At 43.4% G+C, this 23463-nt stretch overlaps 1 protein-coding gene across 5 annotated transcripts in view; it reads right to left on the bottom strand.

Annotated features, from left to right (window-relative positions):
- LOC5516148 (E3 ubiquitin-protein ligase TRIM37) overlaps positions 1-23463 on the bottom strand; it is a 40786-nt gene that overhangs the window by 5950 nt on the left and 11373 nt on the right. Inside the window, exons 1-19 of one of the 5 annotated variants that reach the window (XM_048726303.1) lie at positions 21196-21935; positions 21016-21088; positions 14242-14329; positions 11242-11310; positions 10749-10802; positions 9970-10008; positions 9568-9652; positions 8617-8684; positions 7817-7941; positions 7553-7603; positions 7214-7295; positions 5861-5937; positions 5188-5258; positions 3510-3571; positions 2740-2837; positions 2334-2397; positions 1813-2074; positions 933-1145; positions 466-699 (exon numbers count right to left, since the gene is read on the bottom strand). In XM_048726303.1, the coding sequence (XP_048582260.1) occupies positions 466-699; positions 933-1145; positions 1813-2074; positions 2334-2397; positions 2740-2837; positions 3510-3571; positions 5188-5258; positions 5861-5937; positions 7214-7295; positions 7553-7603; positions 7817-7941; positions 8617-8684; positions 9568-9652; positions 9970-10008; positions 10749-10802; positions 11242-11310; positions 14242-14329; positions 21016-21088; positions 21196-21250 (1870 nt within the window). In that variant the 5' untranslated portion in view covers positions 21251-21935. Of the gene's footprint in view, positions 1-465; positions 700-932; positions 1146-1812; positions 2075-2333; positions 2398-2739; positions 2838-3509; positions 3572-5187; positions 5259-5860; positions 5938-7213; positions 7296-7552; positions 7604-7816; positions 7942-8616; positions 8685-9567; positions 9653-9969; positions 10009-10748; positions 10803-11017; positions 11035-11241; positions 11311-12105; positions 12146-14241; positions 14330-17666; positions 17718-21015; positions 21089-21195; positions 21936-23463 lie in introns of those variants that run through there. The other 4 variants (XM_048726304.1, XM_048726302.1, XM_048726305.1 and 1 more) reach the window with 4 other exon arrangements.

Genomic DNA, 23463 nt, shown 5'->3' with positions numbered 1-23463 from the left:
CTTTGTGATAATCTCGTTATAATTATTGGCGAGCGTACAGCCTAGGGCATTGTTAGGGGTGTTCTTTCTTTCTTTTTTTAAGAAAATGTATAACTAAAAAAGTGAATTATATAGTTTTTTTGGCTCGTAATATTGTATGCATAGCAAAACATGGAATTCTAACCTAATTCAGTTCCTCTTAACAATAAATATATCCGCACAAAAAACTCCTACCAATTTCTTAAAGTCCGCTTATATTTGTCCAGGTGGGACAAGGAGAGGTGGTAAGAGCTTATTTTCGCAAAATTGCCGACACCAAATACGTTGACCCATTTTTCGCGAAATATTTACGTACCCGCGATATATCAAACATATATGGTACCAGTAGGCAGTGATGAAGAGTTCTTGGAATGTCTCTAACATCGATCTATTTTCATATTTATTCAACCCGTGCTTATTACGCGTCACCGTAAGATAACTTCTTACCAGCTACAGGCTCATCGACGGGTTTCTCTTCATTCATGTCAATCAGCTCAAACTGCACATCCTCCAGAGTCCAGCCATCGTCATATCCTCCTGACAACTCCCACGCACTCCTCCCCTCTGGGTCAGGTGCCTCCCTCCCCCCTGGGTCAGGCGTCTTCGAGGAGTGCTGGTGGCTGCTCGGTATGTCATAATAGGTATCTTCGACTTCAGGGAAGGAGCACCCATCGCTGCTAGCTGTGAAACGAACAAGGGGTATTCAAGTGATTTTACGCCCTAGTACTGGACTATCCAAACAGGGGTATTCAAGTGATTTTACGCCCTTTGTACTAGAGTATCCAAACAACGGGTATTCAAGTGCCCTCTTAAAAACGATCTCAGCAAAAGCACCACTTGAATGGTGTATGTTTTTTTTAATTAAGGTCTTATTAACTGCCTCGGGCGCTTATTCAAACCATAACGGTTATCACCTTGTTGATGGGCACTGGTCTCTGTGTCAGAGGTCTTGGCGGCGCTTCCCTCGTAAGTCTGCTCGTGTATCTCAAGATCATCCTCATCCGTCTCCACGTCTGTGTCCTCCTCGGCTTCCTCCTCCTCTTCCTCCTCTTCACCTTCCTCGTCGGCGGCAGCCTCACCTTCCGTGATCATCTCCTCCCCTTCCTCGGATGCTTGCGAGGCTGGACCTGGAAAGTTAGGGACGAACCATTAGAAATGTTAACGGGGTGGGGGGTGGGTAAGGAACAAAAAAAAAGTAATTTTATACACGATGAAAAGCCTGAAAAAAAATGCATGAAAATGCATATACCGATAAAAAAAATCATGCAAGTCTTGGAGACAAAAACAAAAAACAAAAACAAAACATGCACGTCTGAAACCTCCCCGCCCTGCCTTCTTATGGTCCGTCCTTTACGTAGGAAGAGCTCTTACGAAAAAGAGAGCATGGGCGCGAGTTTTTCTCGGAATCAGAAAAGGTGTGAATGAAAACTTTCCCTTGTGTTCCTTGTATTGATTGAAGAAGCCATGCAAAAGTTGTATCTGATGGTATGCATTTTCCCCCAGTTGATTGTTATGTAGTCACAGGTAGGTCGTCTACACGGACAATAATTCCATACCCGTTTCACAGTGTTCGCCCGTTTCACAGTTTCCCGATTTACCCTACGTCACAAGCACATCTTTGTGAAGACACTTAAAATATAGACTTAATCCTGTGCTAAAATAATTGTATTCTTTGAAACGTTATCCATTACCAACAAGAGCTTTGGGAATGAGACTGTGACTGGTGTGACTGGTGTACTACAACCAGCTCCTAGCTGATCCTTGGACTTGACTACAGCCTGTCATAATCCTTACCTGAAGCCATCTCGACGTCTAAGGCGATGTGCACGGCAGCCCGCTTGCGCCCCTTCTTAGAGACGACGGTACCGCTTCCTTTGCTGGCACCCGTGCTCGCCACGTGACTGTCCCACGGTTGCTTGACAGCGGCATGGTCAGCGGTATCATCGGTATCGTCGATGGACTGTTCTAAGAGCGACACGCTGCTGATATCATCCGACGCACACGAGGAGGCGCGCGGGGGTGCGGCGTGGTTGCGTGACAACTCAATTGCCAGTCTCTGTTGAATGAGGTCGAAGAAGGTGAGTTATGAACGCGGTTAGAGGTGCTCTATTAAAGCTTCCAGTTGATCACTAAGAGCTTAGCAAAATGACCATAGATATAGAGGAAGGTGGGGGGGGGGAGGGAAAAATATCAGAAAAACAGAGTTTAAAAAATCAGGTAAAGCTCGCATTTTGAAATTTCCCTTGGCCCTGCACAAGGATGCTAAAGTCGTTGTGTACCAGTAGATCCAACAATATCGGGCAATTCTCGCATACCTCTTTTAGGTCATTCATCTGTTGGATGTACTGCAGTTTCCCAGTTTCCATCTGGTTTATATACCTATAGATGAAGCGTGCGTTAGCGTTTGACACGAAAATAACGACACATACCACTACTATAGAAAAGGCTATAACTTTGTGTGTTAACATGACTAATGACCCTCTAGCGCTTTACAAAAATAAACAGAATTTGAAGACATTGTGTCAATTTTGATCGATCCGCAAAGGAATAACCAACATGCCACACAAGAATAAGAACAGTCAGTTGACAAATGTACCTTATGCGTGACAACAGATTGACACATGTCACCCAAACCCCTAACACCCTCATGTTTATTATAGAATATTTGCCTATAATTCGGCAAACCTAACTCCCATAAAGTTGGACTCTTAAGATGCTTACCATTGCTGGTCGCGGCATTTCTGGTAAAATGTGGGTGGACGAACTTGAAAACGTAGAATAAGCGTATCGTTTGCGGTGTTCAAATAACCCTCGCTTCCCTATAAGAGAGTAATTCACAAAATCAACATTAAAGAAGGCTAATCACGCCGCAATTATATGCTCACGCACAATATCGACTCACTCAAAGAATCCATTTCCATCGACTTATTAAAGCAAGTGACGGAGACACTTTCAATGAAATATAGTTAACAAGGTATTGAACTTTAATAGTGGGTGGTTATTTTGCAAATAAACCGATATATTTTCAATCGTAAACAATATTAAAAGAGTGGTTGATCTTTAACTCCCAGTTTAGTCCCCTTCCTTAAAAAGCCTCTGTCACTCGCCATTTTGTTATCCTAGGAAAGTAGCAAGCTTGAAAAAGCATCCATTTCCATCGACGGATTTTGGGAAGCTGTAGCGATATATTCGATTAAATATCGCGAATAAAGTATGAAACTTTGTTTTTAGACGGTTATTTCGAGATTTTAACGCATTATGTGCCTTCCAATATGAAATGAAAACAATTACAAAGGTGTGGCCGACAAGGTCACTTTCAGGACAATGGGGTATAAAAATGGACAAAGACTGTTTATTCTTAATCAGTTTTCATTTACAATAGGCACATCAAAAATGTTTGTTGGCAAAAACGAGCTCAACAGAAGTGACCGTTATCTGACTTTTAATATCAAACTATTCCACACTATTGATATAAAAGCATGGTATCTCACCAGGAGATCGAGCCGAAAGAACCGGTTGTAGCCCCAGCATTCTCCAACCTCGAAATCGGACGCTGTAAGAAAACCATCCAGTCATTAAAGCAGGGTCGTATTTACCGGGTACAACCTGAGTAACATGGATGGTACACCCTGAGTAACATGATAGATGGTATACCCTGAGTAACACGATGGATGGTACACCCTGAGTAACACGATAAATGGTACACCCTGAGTAACATGATGGAAAGAACACCCTGAGTAACATGATAGATGGTATACCCTGAGTAACATGATAGATGGTACACCCTGAGTAACATGATAGATGGTATACCCTGAGTAACATGATGGATGGTACACCCTGAGTAACATGATGGATGGTACACCCTGAGTAACATGACGGATGGTACACCTTGAGTAACATGATAGATGGTATACCCTGAGTAACATGATGGATGGTACACCCTAAGTAAGATGATGGATGGTACACCCTGAGTTACATGATGGATAGTACACCCTGCATAACATGATGGATAGTACACACTGAGTAACATGATGGATGGTACACCCTGAGTTACATGGTGGATGGTACACTCCGAGTAACATGATGGATGGTACACCCTGCGTAACATGATGGATAGTACACCCTGAGTAGCATGATGGATGGTACACCATGAGTAACATGATGGATGGTACACCCTGAGTAACATGATGGATGGTACACCCTAAGTAAGATGATGGATGGTACACCCTGAGTTACATGATGGATGGTACACCATGAGTAACATGATGGATTGTACACCCTGAGTAACATGACGGATGGTACACCTTGAGTAACATGATGGATAGTACACCCTGAGTAGCATGATGGATGGTACAGCCTGAGTAACACGATGGATCGTACACCCTGAGTAACATGATGGATGGTACACCTTGAGTAACATGATAGATGGTATACCCTGAGTAACATGATGGATGGTACACCCTGAGTAACATGATGGATGGTACACCCTGAGTAACATGATGGATGGTACACCCTAAGTAAGATGATGGATGGTACACCCTGAGTTACATGATGGATAGTACACCCTGCGTAACATGATGGATAGTACACACTGAGTAACATGATGGATGGTACACCCTGAGTTACATGGTGGATGGTACACTCCGAGTAACATGATGGATGGTACACCCTGCGTAACATGATGGATAGTACACCCTGAGTAGCATGATGGATGGTATACCCTGAGTAACATGATGGATGGTACACCCTGAGTTACATGGTGGATGGTACACTCCGAGTAACATGATGGATGGTACACCCTGCGTAACATGATGGATGGTACACCCTGAGTAACATGACGGATGGTACACCCTGCGTAACATGATGGATGGTACACCCTGCGCAACATGATGGATGGTACACCCTGCGTAACATGATGGATGGTGGATTGGATTGTGCCATGATGGATGGTAGATTGGATTGGGCAATCGCACCAGTTTACTTCCGGTCGATGACGTACCAATCTCCGAGCACCCGAGCTTCTTGAGAAGCCACGATTTTTAAAGGAAAACGCGAAAAAAAAAATTCAAAATTGTAAAAGGAGTGTGTCTATTGGACGTTTCATCGAAAGGTACAAGCAGGCTCATTTGCATAGTGTTTCACAGCCTTCAAAAGCCTACCAGGCCTTACCGAATTCCCTGACTACATTCTTGCTGGAGTCTGGCGAGGCATGATGGATCATTTCCACACGGTATTCATACCTGAAAAAAATAAAACAATAATAAAAATAACATAATAAAAATAAAACAATGTAAAAGCTCGAAAAAGACCCAGGGGGTCTTATTATTATTAAAATCACTGAGATACTCTAGAAGGGTTTTTAAACCCTAAAAACAAGGATAAGGTAGCGTCTAGCATTTCACCAAGAAGGCTTGTGAAAATACACCGAGGGAGGAATTCTAAAATGGGGTTTATGGGAAAGTAGGGATTATAAAAAGGGCGGCCTGATAAAGCTTGAACTGTATATGATTGAGCAATTTAACAAGGAGAACACCATAAAACAAGGATAAGGTAGCGTCTAGTGTTTTACCAAGAAGGCTTGTGAAAAACAGCAACAAAAAAGGCACACCTTAAAGGGCACTTAACAGCCAAACCTTTGTTATTGTTTTCATTTAATATTGGAAGGCAGATAATGTGCCAAAATCTCAAAATAACAATTTAAAAACAAAGTTTTATACTTTATTTACAAAATTCAATCGAAAATATCGCATTAGTTTCCCCAAATTAGTCGATAAAAGTGGATACTTTTTCACGCTTGCTAGGATGACAAAATAGCGGCTGGCATAGGCTGATTAAAGCTTACTTTGAGGTCTCCAGTAATCCCACTGTGAGTTCCAAGAAAACAGACAAGTAATTTCCACGGACAACACCATTTCCATCCTGTAAACAGGGAACAAGTTATTAAATAACACAAGGGGATTAGCGCCAACAGAGAGCTCATGTCTGGCGGGGAATAGAGAAATTACCGGTGAAAAAAATGTTCTTATAAAATGATGGATGGTACACCCTGAGTAACATGATGGATGGTACACCCTGAGTAACATGATTGATGGTACACCCTGAGTAACATGACGGATGGTACACCCTGAGTAACATGATGGATGGTACACCCTGAGTAACATGATAGATGGTACACCCTGAGTAGCATAATGGATGGTACACCTGGTGGTACATGGTGGATTGGATTGTGCAATGATGGATGGTGGATTGGATTGTGCCACGATGGATAGTGGATTGGATTGTGCCATTGTCATGGATGGTGGATTGGATTGTGACATGATGGATGGTGGATTGGATTGTGACATGATGGATGATGGATTGGATTGTGCCATTGTCATGGATGGTGGATTGGATTGTGACATGACGGATGGTGGATTGGATTGTGACATGATGGATGGTGGATTGATTGTGCCATTGTCATGGATGGTGGATTGGATTGTGCCATTGTCATGGATGGTGGCTTGGATTGTACCATGATAGATGGTGGATTGTGCCATGATGGATAGTGGATTGGATTGTGACATTGTCATGGATGGTGGATTGGATTGTGCCATTGTCATGGATGGTGGCTTGGATTGTACCATGATAGATGGTGGATTGTGCCATGATGGATGGTGGATTGGATTGTGCCATGATGGATAGTGGATTGGATTGTGCCATTGTCATGGATGGTGGATTAGATTGTGCCATTGTCATGGATGGTGGATTGGATTGTACCATGATAGATGGTGGATTGTGCCATGATGGATAGTGGATTGGATTGTGACATTGTCATGGATGGTGGATTGGATTGTGCCATGACGGATGGTGGATTGGATTGTGCCATGATGGATGGTGGATTGGATTGTGCAATGATGGATGGTGGATTGGATTGTACCATGATAGATGGTGGATTGTGCCATGATGGATAGTGGATTGGATTGTGACATTGTCATGGATGGTGGATTGGATTGTGCCATGACGGATGGTGGATTGGATTGTGCCATGATGGATGGTGGATTGGTTTTGCAATGATGGATGGTGGATTGGATTGTGCCATGATGGATGGTGGATTGGATTGTGCCATGATGGATGGTGGATTGGATTGTGCCATGATGGATGGTGGATTGAAATATGCCATGATGGATGGTAAAGTGGATTTCTGGGTGCTACTCACCGGGTACACTTTGAGTCTCCAGCTAAGTCCATTGACTTTAAGGGCTTCGCTATAGACAGGGTCTGCCTTCCTCCTGAGCATGCTAGGAGCACAAAAAGGAAAAGCTTTCATGCAGGGCAAGATCTTAGCCTGCTTAGGACACTAATCGCTAGATCTGACAAGCTGGCGGAGTGGGGGATGGGTTAGGCAAGATCTCAGTGTGCCAGGAGCAGGATGAGTGGGGGGAGGGGTGGGGCAAAGTGTGCTAGGACAAGCAATGCTGGCGCTGTTGGCACTGGGCTTGGCAGGATTAGAAAGGGCGTTGGAATTCAACCTAAGAGTTTAAAAGAATTAAGATACCTGAAGTTTGTGATGCAAAACGTACTGGTGTCATAGGAAGGAACAATCTCACTAAAACAGAAAAAGGGTTAATGAATTATAAAAAGTGGAAAATACATTGAATCCAGAATGGTACACTGTTTTGTTTTTGATTATTTGGAATTTTCAAACTTAATTGCTCTCATATATTAATTGATAGTTTACTCATGAAAGTTTAAAATCTTTCAATGCTATGTAAGTAGCATGCAATTCGGGTTTACTATACAAATACTCCTTTATCATTACCTGGTAAAGTCAGCTGGAATGGGAGGGGTGACAAAAGATGCCATCGGTTTCCTGTGGACTTGGTTAAACATTTGCAAGAGATCTCCGCTTTTGCCAATCAGCTCACTTCTCGAGCATGAGTGGAGCTACAGTAGGGTGAAAGGGACATGAACAGAACATATGAACAAGGAAACAAACAAACCGACCAGAGATGCACAAGCAAAGGAGAAAAAGAACAAGCAAACAAACAGACACAAGAAAAAAGGACAAACGACAGACAAACCATAAAACAATTGTGAATAAAAAGTGTGATAATAAAGAGTGAGAGAAGGAACAAAAGCGTAAGAATGGACAGCGGTGGGAAGTGCAAAAACAGACAAAAAATAAAACAATCAGGAAAAGAGCAGCAGACAACATGAAGACCATAAAAAGCATTTTTCATGTGCGACAATCAAGGAAATGCAAACAGAGAAGGAAGGACAGAATGCCCCTCTTATTCTCCTTCCCCATTGCGTCTCCTTTGCGCTGATTTTCATATGAATGTTAGCTTTAACATCTGCGCTTCCTTATCTGTCTCTGTTTCCTTTGCTAATGAAAAGACAGCTTAACCGATGCAGGCAAAAAGGCCCAGAGACAGATAATCAATCAGGTACATGCTGCAAGCCATCAAATGTACACAAATGTTTTTGGCATGTAAAACAAGTCTACATAAGCCATAGTCCTCAAAACCTAACACATGTCCAAAATGGCAGGCCCAAGTCCAATATGGCCGCTCCTAGGGCGAGTATTCTCTAACACAGGGTTCCCACCACTACACTCACCTGGTGCTCAACTTCTTGCAGTAATGATTCAAGGAGTTCTGTTTCCTGGGTCAAGGAGTTCTTTTGCCCTAAAAAAACATACAGACTGACATCCTCTGGGAGATCTCTGGACAGAATCTTTGTTTGTGGAACTAGTTTTATCATTTCAGTAGTCAGTAAGCAGGATTCTATACGAAAACTAGTGGCTTGGAATTTGTATTGATTTAAAATCCATTGAAAAGAATTACCAATATGAAATTATTATTTTTGACATGGTGATCTTTTAAGATGAGGGGAGGAAGGGGTAATGAAGTATAGGGGCTATTAACTAGGGGAAGCATTATCAAGCCAACCTAGGGGAGTCGGTAATGATTGACACAGGGTGAACTTAGGGGAGGGGGTAGTGAACAATATTTTAAGAGCTAAAGGGAGATGTTATTAAACAATATCAAGTGAACTTAAAGGAGTGAGAAGTGAACAACATAGAGTGAACATATGGGAGGGGGAGTTAAGGATATGCAGCAAACTTAGGCCAGGAGGAGTGAAGGTTATGTATTGAACTTAGGGGAGGGGGAGTGAATGATATGCAGTGACTTACAGGAGGGGGAGTAAAGGATATGCAGTGACTTAAGGGGAGGGGGAGTGAAGGATATGCAGTGACTTAAGGGGAGGGGGAGTGAAGGATATGCAGTGACTTAAGGGGAGGGGGAGTGAATGATGTGCAGTGACTTACAGGAGGGGGAGTAAAGGATATGCAGTGACTTAAGGGGAGGGGGAGTGAAGGATATGCAGTGACTTAAGGGGAGGGGGAGTGAAGGATATGCAGTGACTTAAGGGGAGGGGGAGTGAAGGATATGCAGTGAACTTTGGGGAGGGGAAGTGAAGGATATGAGAAAAGAATTATGAGAAGTGAAACATAAGGGGATAAAAAAAATGAAATTGATAACACAATGAAAGGTGGATATAGCATACCCATAAGAGTAAGTAACTTGCTCTTCAATTGAGAGTCCAGCCGAGCAATCATTAGCTCTACAGCATTACGAATCTCCCTTACACGCTGGAGGTAAACGAAATTTAAAAAAAGTCACACAAAGCTAATAGCAACATCATTACTAATCCTGCTTGTACAATAAAAACAACATAATGAATCTCCCTTTTACATGCTGAAAACCAAAACACTGACATTTGCACAAAAACAATAAAAGGACTACATAAGTCACAAAACAAAAAAAAAGATTAGCAACGTCAAAACGTATACCCATTACACAGTGATAAATAAAGTACTTCAAACAAGTCTTACGGAGCAACACCTCTTAACAAGAGCAATTATTTGGAGAACCAGGTGTGAAAAAAAGGCTATGATAAATAGCTTACCTCTTCTTTAGCCTCTCTTAGACTTTCCACATTTCGTTCCTGATCAAACAAGCAGCCTTAACTATCAGTTTCCAAAAGGTCAATATCATTTACCTATAGTATTCTAATAAATTTAAATGAGCTGTTCAGACAATCAATTCCATTTTTTTATTCATTTTGAATCTAATAACGAAATGTGCTTTTTGTAATGTGCAAACAACTCTATTTCAGCAAAATGTCCAGGTGCATCATTTCTGAGGGCATAGGGGTAACATTTCATTTCTTTGGAGTGTGGCATTAATTTCTGGAATCGCACAATGAAATTTATCAATTAACTAATGATAAACTTGATGAATACGTTTAAATTAATGACTTATGCACTAAATGTTATAAGGGATGCCTCAGCCAGCTGATCATCTTGTTTTATATGAACTAAATAAATAAACGAATCTGAGAAGATTATCACCCTCCTCGCAGCTCGAATGATGAGCTATGAGTGCAAATTCCCCCTAGTCAACTCAAAGGCATCAAAGTAACCTCAGGCAGCCACCAAACAACTTATTTCTGATGACAGACACAGCTTAGATCGCATTTGCTGTTTTTGTTTAGGAAGTAAAACAAAAGAACCTGGAGAAAAAAAAACTTGCAAAGGCAGGAACCAGGAAACTCATGTCAACTCTTGTCCTCTTGTCTCATATCCTGGATTTGAACCTGGAAACCCAGTGGTGAGAGGCATAGGTGCAACGGAGTGAGGCTCTGCCTCAACCTATCCCAGATCATGACTTTCCAGGAAAACTTACCACTTCCTGGACAAGGCTGATAAGCTCCATAAGTCTCCGTCGAAGAGCAGCCACCTAATGTTAAAAATAGTTAAGACTGGTTCTATTGGCAAGAAAGTATTCTGCCACTTATCTTCCATATGAGGGGATTCACATGGTTGAAGAATTAAGGTTGTACAAAAAAACTTGAAAATAATTCCAATTCTTAACAGTTTTGTTTTGTTAGACACTCACAGATTTTCACATGGATGACACATTTTTTTACACATATAATATCAAGGGATACTCACCTCATCTGTAATGGATGACACATTTTCTTACACATGTAATATCTAGGGATACTCACCTCATCTGTAATGGATGACACATTTTCTTACACATGTAATATCTAGGGATACTCACCTCATCTGTAATGGATGACACATTTTCTTACACATGTAATATCTAGGGATACTCACCTCATCTTTAATGGATGACACATTTTCTTACACATGTAATATCTAGGGATACTCACCTCATCTGTAATGGATGACACATGCTGGTCATACACCTCATCTAGTGGCTTGAAAGTGTGCCCAGAATGCTAAATATTAAAATAAAAAATGAAATCATATAAAAGGCTCTCAAGGTATATGGTATTGCAAAGAATTTATCAACATAGGCTTCCTATAATAAGCAGCAACAGTAACCTTTTTCTTATTTTCTTCTGTCTTTAATAATTTACTTAATGCTAAAAGATACCGCACATCCCCGCCCACCCCCTCATGGAACTATGACAGCATGTCATACAGACTTTCTCTTACACATCTTACCATTCCTTCCAAAAGGGTAGAGTGATAACAGATACATCCCAACCCTTCCCCTGATGGCTATTTTATGTCCTATCTTTATCATTTCTCACAAAGGATGCACCAATATCAGATGCATCCCCACCCCTCCCCTGATGGCTATTTTATGTCCTATCTTTATCATTTCTCACAAAGGATGCACCAATATCAGATGCATCCCTACCCCCCACCCCCCCCCCCCCCCCCAGTGGCTACTATGTGACCTATCCTTACCATTCCTCCCCAAAGGGAACATCGATGACAGATGCATCCCCACCCCTCCCCTGGTGGCTACTATGTGACCTATCCTTACCATTCCTCCCCAAAGGGAACATCGATGACAGATGCATCCCCACCCCTCCCCTGGTGGCTACTATTTGACCTATCCTTACCATTCCTCCCCAAAGGGCACATTGATGACAGATGCATCCCCACCCCTCCCCTGGTGGCTATTTTGTGACCTATCCTTACCATTCCCCCCCCAAAGGGCACATTGATGACAGATGCATCCCCACCCCTCCCCTGGTGGCTATTTTGTGACCTATCCTTACCATTCCCCCCCAAAGGGCACATTGATGACAGATGCATCCCCACCCCTCCCCTGGTGGCTACTATGTGACCTTTCCTTACCATTCCTCCCCAAAGGGCACATTGATGACAGATGCATCCCCACCCCTCCCCTGGTGGCTATTTTGTGACCTATCCTTACCCTTCCCCCCCCAAAGGGCACATTGATGACAGATGCATCCCCACCCCTCCCCTGGTGGCTACTATATGACCTATCCTTACCATTCCCCCCCAAAGGGCACATTGATGACAGATGCATCCCCACCCCTCCCCTGGTGAATATATTGTGACCTATCCTTACCATTCCCCCCCCAAAGGGCACATTGATGACAGATGCATCCCCACCCCTCCCCTGGTGGCTACTATATGACCTATCCTTACCATTCCCCCCCAAAGGGCACATTGATGACAGATGCATCCCCACCCCTCCCCTGGTGGCTACTATATGACCTATCCTTACCATTCCCCCCCAAAGGGCACATTGATGACAGATGCATCCCCACCCCTCCCCTGGTGAATATATTGTGACCTATCCTTACCATTCCCCCCCAAAGGGCACATTGATGACAGATGCATCCCCACCCCTCCCCTGGTGAATATATTGTGACCTATCCTTACCCTTCCCCCCCCAAAGGGCACATCGATGACAGATGCATCCCCACCCCTCCCCTGGTGGCTATTTTGTGACCTATCCTTACCATTCCCCCCCAAAGGGCACATTGATGACAGATGCATCCCCACCCCTCCCCTGGTGGCTATTTTGTGACATATCCTTACCATTCCCCCCCAAAGGGCACATTGATGACAGATGCATCCCCACCCCTCCCCTGGTGGCTATTTTGTGACATATCCTTACCATTCCCCCCCAAAGGGCACATTGATGACAGATGCATCCCCACCCCTCCCCTGGTGGCTATTTTGTGACCTATCCTTACCATTCCCCCCCAAAGGGCACATTGATGACAGATGCATCCCCACCCCTCCCCTGGTGGCTATTTTGTGACCTATCCTTACCATTCCTCCCCAAAGGGCACATTGATGACAGATGCATCCCCACCCCTCCCCTGGTGGCTATTTTGTGACCTATCCTTACCATTCCTCCCCAAAGGGCACATTGATGACAGATGCATCCCCACCCCTCCCCTGGTGGCTATTTTGTGACCTATCCTTACCATTCCTCCCCAAAGGGCACATTGATGACAGATGCATCCCCACCCCTCCCCTGGTGGCTACTATATGACCTATCCTTACCATTCCTCCCCAAAGGGCACATTGATGACAGATGCATCCCCACCCCTCCCCTGGTGGCTATTTTGTGACCTATCCTTACCATTCCTCCCCAAAGGGCACATTGATGACAGATGCATCCCCACCCCTCCCCTGGTGGCTATTTTGTGACCTATCCTTACCATTCCCCCCCAAAGGGCACATTGATGACAGATGCATCCCCACCCCTCCCCTGGTGGCTACTATGTGACCTATCCTTACCATTCCCCCCCAAAGGGCACATTGATGACAGATGCATCCCCACCCCTCCCCTGGTGGCTACTATGTGACCTATCCTTACCATTCCCCCCCAAAGGGCACATTGATGACAGATGCATCCCCACCCCTCCCCTGGTGGCTACTATGTGACCTATCCTTACCATTCCCCCCCAAAGGGCACATTGATGACAGATGCATCCCCACCCCTCCCCTGGTGGCTATTTTGTGACCTATCCTTACCATTCCCCCCCAAAGGGCACATTGATGACAGATGCATCCCCACCCCTCCCCTGGTGGCTACTATGTGACCTATCCTTACCATTCCCCCCCAAAGGGCACATTGATGACAGATGCATCCCCACCCCTCCCCTGGTGGCTATTTTGTGACCTATCCTTACCATTCCCCCCCAAAGGGCACATTGATGACAGATGCATCCCCACCCCTCCCCTGGTGGCTACTATGTGACCTATCCTTACCATTCCTCCCCAAAGGGCACATTGATGACAGATGCATCCCCACCCCTCCCCTGGTGGCTACTATGTGACCTATCCTTACCATTCCTCCCCAAAGGGCACATTGATGACTGATGCATCCCCACCCCTCCCCTGGTGGCTATTTTGTGACCTATCCTTACCATTCCCCCCCAAAGGGCACATTGATGACAGATACACTTCTTGCATGATGCACAATAGACACTCAGCTTCTCATGGTGAATCTCACACCTACATAAAACACAAACAGGTAAGTATTACTTCAGTAACCATCCATGCAAGAAGTAGGCAAAGTTTCATTGTCCTGTGACAAAAAAGCTTTAAATCTACAAAAATATTATAAATCATGTTGTACTATGTATTTATTTGCCAATAATTTTCTAAAGTCCCAGGAACGGCCCCTTAAGCATCAATCAACAAAACCGATTGCTTTCATATTTGGTATGCTATTAGAAATAAGAGGTAGCTCAATAACAATGGTAAAAATCCAAATATTTCAAAGAATTTCAAAGTAGGTAAATAACAGAAGGACTGAAAATAAACACATGCCAATATACCAGAATTCCTCTTATAGATTTTAATAAATATTCCTTCTTATCGACCAACGTTTGGTGTACAATATCCTATAGCTTATTTGTTCCGTGTAGTGAACAGCACTTTCTGAATAGTGAATTTAACAGGTTCACCGTTCTGTTGCCATAGAAAAGCATTGTAATCACATGTTACATTTTATAAAATTCATCCCCAGCTACATGGAATGGCCAAATAGTTTGATGATCTGATCTCTGTAGCAGAAGATACGAGTTGTGATTGACAGGACTGTTGGGAATTTGGTAAACTGTATAGAATCTCTTTAACACATTAACATTTTCTTTTATTTATCTATTTATTTATTATCGTTTGCTTCTCATTTCTGTATACTTGTATGTACATTGTGGCAAAACTTGTTTTTGCTTAGATGGCAAGCAAAAAAGCGGAGAACAGGCGCTATGTACCCTCAAACAGTCCTTGGTAGAGATGGGTAGAGACATGCGTCTCTTTTCCTTATCAATGAGATCTTTATTACGGCAGTAACACGGTTGGCATAACAACTTCTGCTCTGCAGAAATTTTGCAGGCTTCGCGATGACACAAAAAGACTTGTGCAAGATGCTACCCGATATAGTGGAAGAAACAACAGCGTACAAGCATCTAGCTGAAAGCCTTCTCCAATAGCAGGAGGACATAATGGTGCCACTGAAGCAGCGGCAAGACGAGGCTCACCTTATTGTTAAAGAATCAAAGGATCTGCAAGAGAGTACGAGAAGAAGAAGGTGGAACTAGAAAGTTGAGTTGATACCAAGAAAGGTTGGGCTGTGGGCCTCGCATTTATACCTTTTGTTAACATTATTGCCACCCCATTGCTAGCGGCCTCTGCTGACGACGACTATGCTGAAGGCATAGCAAAAGGAGCGGAGTCCAAGATCCACGAGGCTGCAGACCTAGTTGTGAGCAAAACGCTGATCCCCGCCCGTCAGTCCTTTATTGAGGGGCTTTCGAAAGCCGCCGGATTCTTCAGCGTGATGAAAGAGGACCTCAAACGTTTGAAGACCATGGGAGAAAAGCTACAGAAGACCCCAAAGCGCTGCCCTACAAGATGATGAGTAACCAAGCCAAAGACATGAAGATCATTTGCCAGCAGTTAAACGCCATGATACCTGGCGTCCGTACGGACCTCCTCACCATCCCGCCAGGCCCTCAAGATGAAAACTAAGTGGACAAATGGCTGGAAAGGAAGAAGGCGCAGATTGTGAAGATGGTGATGGGCAAGAGTATGCTGCAGGTGCTAGGCAACCCTTAAATGGTTTGGTAGTATACCACTTGGTATGACCAGTTTCTATATTATCCTATCTTCACCAACTGCGCGGCACCACGTTTGTATTGGTTTAGCGAGAGTATTCTAGGTGCACTCAACAATCATATTAGTTAAGCGTGTTGCTCAAGTTATACTGGATTTGGTATACTGTTATAAGTAAAAGTGAATCAAAGTTAGAAACTTGTAAAACTAGTAGAAACCTAATGAACATTACAAATTTTTCACTTAATCATTCTCTTAATATCTTTGTTACAGACAGACGGACGGACGGACAGATAAACAGACATACGGACAGACAGACAGAGAGGCGGACAGACAGACAGATGGACGGACAGACGGACAGATAGACATAGAGACAGACAGACAGACAGAGAGGCGGACAGACAGACAGATGGACGGACAGACGGACAGACAGACAAACAGACATACGGACAGACAGACAGAGAGGCGGACAGACACACAGATGGACGGACAGACGGACAGACAGACAAACAGACATACGGACAGACAGACAGACGGACGGACGGACAGATAGACATAGAGACAGACAGACAGACAGAGAGGCGGACAGACAGACAGATGGACGGACAGACGGACAGACAGACAAACAGACATACGGACAGACAGACAGAGAGGCCGACAGACAGACAGATGGACGGACAGACGGACAGACAGACAAACAGACATACGGACAGACAGACAGAGAGGCGGACAGACAGACAGACGGACGGACAGATAAACAGACAGACAGACAGAGAGGCGGACAGACAGACAGATGGACGGACAGACGGACAGATAGACATAGAGACAGACAGACAGACATACAGAGAGACGGACAGACAGACAAACAGACATACGGACAGACAGACAGAGAGGCGGACAGACAGACAGACAGATCGCAGACAGAGATATGGACAGACGGACGGACAGACAAACGGACATATGGACAGACAGAAGGGCGGACAGATAGACAGACAGACAGATGGACGGACATATAGACATAGAGACAGACAGACATACAGAGAGACGGACGGACAGACAAACAGACATATGGACAGACAGACAGACAAAAGGGCGGACAGATAGACAGACAGCAGACAGACAGACGGGCAGACATGTGTCCATATTGGCAGAAGTACTTTATTTTAGCGATTATGTACTCATACATCCCCATCCCCTGAATTCACATGTTACAAATACACGCACACACAACTAACGATTAAGGCATCGTGTTGGGGATATAAAGAATTCTTAAATGTGCTATGACCTCTTAGATCTTATTGTGGGCAAATTTTGCACTTTAAAGCTTAGCTTTGGTAGTTTGAATCATACCAAGCTACAACATGCGGGGGAAGTTCCGGTGAAAGCCGAAAATTGTATTTTCTATTCTTCCCTTGCAAAATAGAAACTACAGCAGCTATATAAAAAAAAGACTAAAAAAAGACCTGTCCATTTGAGATGACGTATTTTCTTGCTCTGCTCGCAAAGACAGCGAGTAAGAAGAGACGAGGACGATGAAACACCACCCGCAACAAGGTAAATAAAAGCGGCGTAACGAGCGCGAGTGAGAAGAAACCACGAGTGTTTATGTGTTTATTTCCCAGCCATTTGAGTATGGGTAGTTCAAAAAACAAACATGAAATGAGCAAGCAGTGGACGGCTGCAAATAAACATGGAATAGAGCGATTGTGAGTGTGTAGTAGGTTTACTGTACCTATCTTTAGAAGAAGACGGTCTCTGTGAAACCTTCCACGACCAAATAACTATTGATTGTGAAGATGGTGATGGGCAAGAGTATGCTGCAGGTGCTAGGCAACCCTTAAATGGTTTGGTAGTATACCACTTGGTATGACCAGTTTCTATATTATCCTATCTTCACCAACTGCGCGGCACCACGTTTGTATTGGTTTAGCGAGAGTATTCTAGGTGCACTCAACAATCATATTAGTTAAGCGTGTTGCTCAAGTTATACTGGATTTGGTATACTGTTATAAGTAAAAGTGAATCAAAGTTAGAAACTTGTAAAACTAGTAGAAACCTAATGAACATTACAAATTTTTCACTTAATCATTCTCTTAATATCTTTGTTACAGACAGACGGACGGACGGACAGATAAACAGACATACGGACAGACAGACAGAGAGGCGGACAGACAGACAGATGGACGGACAGACGGACAGATAGACATAGAGACAGACAGACAGACAGAGAGGCGGACAGACAGACAGATGGACGGACAGACGGACAGACAGACAAACAGACATACGGACAGACAGACAGAGAGGCGGACAGACACACAGATGGACGGACAGACGGACAGACAGACAAACAGACATACGGACAGACAGACAGACGGACGGACGGACAGATAGACATAGAGACAGACAGACAGACAGAGAGGCGGACAGACAGACAGATGGACGGACAGACGGACAGACAGACAAACAGACATACGGACAGACAGACAGAGAGGCCGACAGACAGACAGATGGACGGACAGACGGACAGACAGACAAACAGACATACGGACAGACAGACAGAGAGGCGGACAGACAGACAGACAGATCGCAGACAGAGATATGGACAGACGGACGGACAGACAAACGGACATATGGACAGACAGAAGGGCGGACAGATAGACAGACAGACAGATGGACGGACATATAGACATAGAGACAGACAGACATACAGAGAGACGGACGGACAGACAAACAGACATATGGACAGACAGACAGACAAAAGGGCGGACAGATAGACAGACAGCAGACAGACAGACGGGCAGACATGTGTCCATATTGGCAGAAGTACTTTATTTTAGCGATTATGTACTCATACATCCCCATCCCCTGAATTCACATGTTACAAATACACGCACACACAACTAACGATTAAGGCATCGTGTTGGGGATATAAAGAATTCTTAAATGTGCTATGACCTCTTAGATCTTATTGTGGGCAAATTTTGCACTTTAAAGCTTAGCTTTGGTAGTTTGAATCATACCAAGCTACAACATGCGGGGGAAGTTCCGGTGAAAGCCGAAAATTGTATTTTCTATTCTTCCCTTGCAAAATAGAAACTACAGCAGCTATATAAAAAAAAGACTAAAAAAAGACCTGTCCATTTGAGATGACGTATTTTCTTGCTCTGCTCGCAAAGACAGCGAGTAAGAAGAGACGAGGACGATGAAACACCACCCGCAACAAGGTAAATAAAAGCGGCGTAACGAGCGCGAGTGAGAAGAAACCACGAGTGTTTATGTGTTTATTTCCCAGCCATTTGAGTATGGGTAGTTCAAAAAACAAACATGAAATGAGCAAGCAGTGGACGGCTGCAAATAAACATGGAATAGAGCGATTGTGAGTGTGTAGTAGGTTTACTGTACCTATCTTTAGAAGAAGACGGTCTCTGTGAAACCTTCCACGACCAAATAACTATTGATTGTGAAGATGGTGATGGGCAAGAGTATGCTGCAGGTGCTAGGCAACCCTTAAATGGTTTGGTAGTATACCACTTGGTATGACCAGTTTCTATATTATCCTATCTTCACCAACTGCGCGGCACCACGTTTGTATTGGTTTAGCGAGAGTATTCTAGGTGCACTCAACAATCATATTAGTTAAGCGTGTTGCTCAAGTTATACTGGATTTGGTATACTGTTATAAGTAAAAGTGAATCAAAGTTAGAAACTTGTAAAACTAGTAGAAACCTAATGAACATTACAAATTTTTCACTTAATCATTCTCTTAATATCTTTGTTACAGACAGACGGACGGACGGACAGATAAACAGACATACGGACAGACAGACAGAGAGGCGGACAGACAGACAGATGGACGGACAGACGGACAGATAGACATAGAGACAGACAGACAGACAGAGAGGCGGACAGACAGACAGATGGACGGACAGACGGACAGACAGACAAACAGACATACGGACAGACAGACAGAGAGGCGGACAGACACACAGATGGACGGACAGACGGACAGACAGACAAACAGACATACGGACAGACAGACAGACGGACGGACGGACAGATAGACATAGAGACAGACAGACAGACAGAGAGGCGGACAGACAGACAGATGGACGGACAGACGGACAGACAGACAAACAGACATACGGACAGACAGACAGAGAGGCCGACAGACAGACAGATGGACGGACAGACGGACAGACAGACAAACAGACATACGGACAGACAGACAGAGAGGCGGACAGACAGACAGACAGATCGCAGACAGAGATATGGACAGACGGACGGACAGACAAACGGACATATGGACAGACAGAAGGGCGGACAGATAGACAGACAGACAGATGGACGGACGGACATATAGACATAGAGACAGACAGACATACAGAGAGACGGACGGACAGACAAACAGACATATGGACAGACAGACAGACAAAAGGGCGGACAGATAGACAGACAGCAGACAGACAGACGGGCAGACATGTGTCCATATTGGCAGAAGTACTTTATTTTAGCGATTATGTACTCATACATCCCCATCCCCTGAATTCACATGTTACAAATACACGCACACACAACTAACGATTAAGGCATCGTGTTGGGGATATAAAGAATTCTTAAATGTGCTATGACCTCTTAGATCTTATTGTGGGCAAATTTTGCACTTTAAAGCTTAGCTTTGGTAGTTTGAATCATACCAAGCTACAACATGCGGGGGAAGTTTCGGTGAAAGCCGAAAATTGTATTTTCTATTCTTCCCTTGCAAAATAGAAACTACAGCAGCTATATAAAAAGAAGACTAAAAAAGACCAGTCCATTTGAGATGACGTATTTTCTTGCTCTGCTCGCAAAGACAGCGAGTAAGAGACGAGGACGATGAAACACCACCCGCAACAAGGTAAATAAAAGCGGCGTAACGAGCGCGAGCGAGAAAAAACCACGAGTGTTTCTGTTGTTTATGTGTTTATTTCCCAGCCATTTGAGTATGGGTAGTTCAAAAAACAAACATGAAATGAGCAAGCAGTGGACGGCTGCAAATAAACATGGAATAGAGCGATTGTGAGTGTGTAGTAGGTTTACTGTACCTATCTTTAGAAGAAGACGGTCTCTGTGAAATCTTCCACGACCAAATAACTACCGACTGCTTTAGCGCTCCCACTGAAACAATACCTATTTTCCTTAGAAAGACACAGAAACGAAGGCAAAAATGCATCTAAAACGGCAATCAAGGATACGAAGTCGGTCCAAGCTGTAGTCTCTCTTACATTTGATTTTCCACAACTGACACATTTCCACCTCCAGGAGCTCCGGACTTTGCATTTTTTTTCTGAGCGCAGAGAAATGTTATCACGCGTTGTTTGAATCGTGCAGACTCCCAGGTGTTTGACGGGGTGCATACATTACGGGGTCGGAAACGGATGCAAATGAGGCGCTCGTAGGCACAAGTCTTTGTACAAGGGAACTCATTGTCAATAAGCGCATCACTCTACAATGAGGATCGCCCACTTCGCACATACGTCTATAGTACTTCCGCTATTTCACATCCCGTCACACGCGGTTGTAGTAATGAATTATCTAGGCTCTTCCATCAGAAAAACAGGTCGATTCTCATCAATCGCCAATTCTGTTTTGCGAACAGGTTCGGGAGAATCGTTTGCGCTGAATTCTAGAGGCTTCACGAATTAATTGATTAATGTTACATATTTTTTAAATGAGCAGTTTACGTGAAAGTGACTCCACTCAGTTGACGGTGAATTTCACCGACGTAAAAGAAGCCAGTGCAAAATGGGTCATGACTGAACGAAGTGCTTAGTTGGTTTCGAAAGTTTTTTTTTAAATCTGTGATAACAATATCAAACGTGCATAAACCACATTCATAATAGTAATTCACAATAGTTTCCTTTTTTCATAATGGTAATTCAGAATAGTTGCAAACGGCGGTTTGTTTGGCTTGAGACAACAACAAAACTGAAGTAAACCGATTAGACCCTACAAACATTGGAACAACACTCGCGACAACCCCACCCTTCACCCCACCCCTCACCCCACCCTTCACCCCACCGAGACCAGATTTTCAAATAAGCCTATTGCATATCTATTAAGCCCCCTCACCTCCCCTCCCCTACGAGTCCATAAGACTTTACAAAGAGTATAAGTAGCTATTCTAATGCTTTAAATAACCTCTGTCATCTACCATTTTGCCATCCTAGGAAAGTATGTCCATCGGCTGAACCGCAGAAGCTGTTGCGATGTTTTCGATTGAATTTGATAGATGAAACAAGGACGAGGGTACTTAAGAAACGACAGTGAAAAGACAAGCGGTATACGGTAGCAAACTACTTCATCTGATACTTTGGTAGGGCCAAATACCAAATATCAAAAATGGTGAAAATCAAATTTTGAGCCCCCCCCCCCCCCCCCTCCGACACACACACATGTCTAAGCCATGTCTAAGCCCTTCCTTCTTCTAGGGGAAAATAAGCCCAATAAGGGATTTTTTTCAAAGTGCTTTTACGCTGTGTGCACTTGTACAAACCACCTAGATTAAATATAATTGAACTCTGCTGACGATCGTAAACTAGAATAAGCTTTTTTAAAATTATCGCAAACATGACATTTATTTTAACGGATATTGAATTCGTGTGGGTTGTTGATCAACATCGGCGGCTTGTTGTCCTGTCGCACTGGGAACATGCTCGGGTAAAATAATATTTTTCCAGGTTAATACGGTTTACCTTTACCACCGTGATGCGCTAAAAAAGATGCGCGCGCTAGATTTTATATTTTATTTTTATTATTTTAATGTTCAGGGTGCATGTCCAAAATGGAGCGATAGTCCTATCTTTTTCACCTGCTCGGCAATCCTAATTTATAAATTGGGATTTCCTTTGGCGTCATAGACTTAGACTTAGCATATGTACATGCTAATATCCTGAAAAGTACAGTAAACCTTGTTTAAAATATCTTTCAAAATCAAGGGCAATCTCGCAATATCTTTTAAATAATAAATATTTCAGACTCCCCCATGTGAAAACATCGATTAAAGACAAACGCGACATTGTTTTGTATTATTTTGAATTTGGAAACATCTTCACACTTTCATTTTGAAAATATAATCATCAATTATTTCATGCTTTAAAAATAGAATAGAGCTATTTTTATACTAGAGTAGACTAAGATTTAGTTATTAAAATACGATGAATTTTAGAATGATGGATCGCTTTATGAATGAAAAACAAAACAAAACACAATATCTATACGTACGTAACTTATCCAAACCTTTCGATGCGCTGAATTGTGAGACATGAAGTACCAAAACGTCACTAATAAATTAGCTAGTAGCTACATCCGAATTATAACCGCCTCCTAGTCCCCCTTATTCTAGGACAAAATATCCGCCCCTGTCAATCTTTTTCTTTTTCTTTTTCTGAGAGTGAACAGAGTGAATAATATTGACATAAGAACTGCTTAAAGAAGAGCAACATAGAATAATATTGATGAAAGAGAAAGAGAAGGCTGGAATATTAGCTCAG

Source organism: Nematostella vectensis, chromosome 4 (genome assembly GCF_932526225.1).
Source record: "Nematostella vectensis chromosome 4, jaNemVect1.1, whole genome shotgun sequence".
Taxonomy (NCBI): Eukaryota; Metazoa; Cnidaria; class Anthozoa; order Actiniaria; family Edwardsiidae; genus Nematostella; species Nematostella vectensis.
Note: the sequence above shows the minus strand (reverse complement) of the source record. Positions and strands in the feature narration are given on the sequence as shown.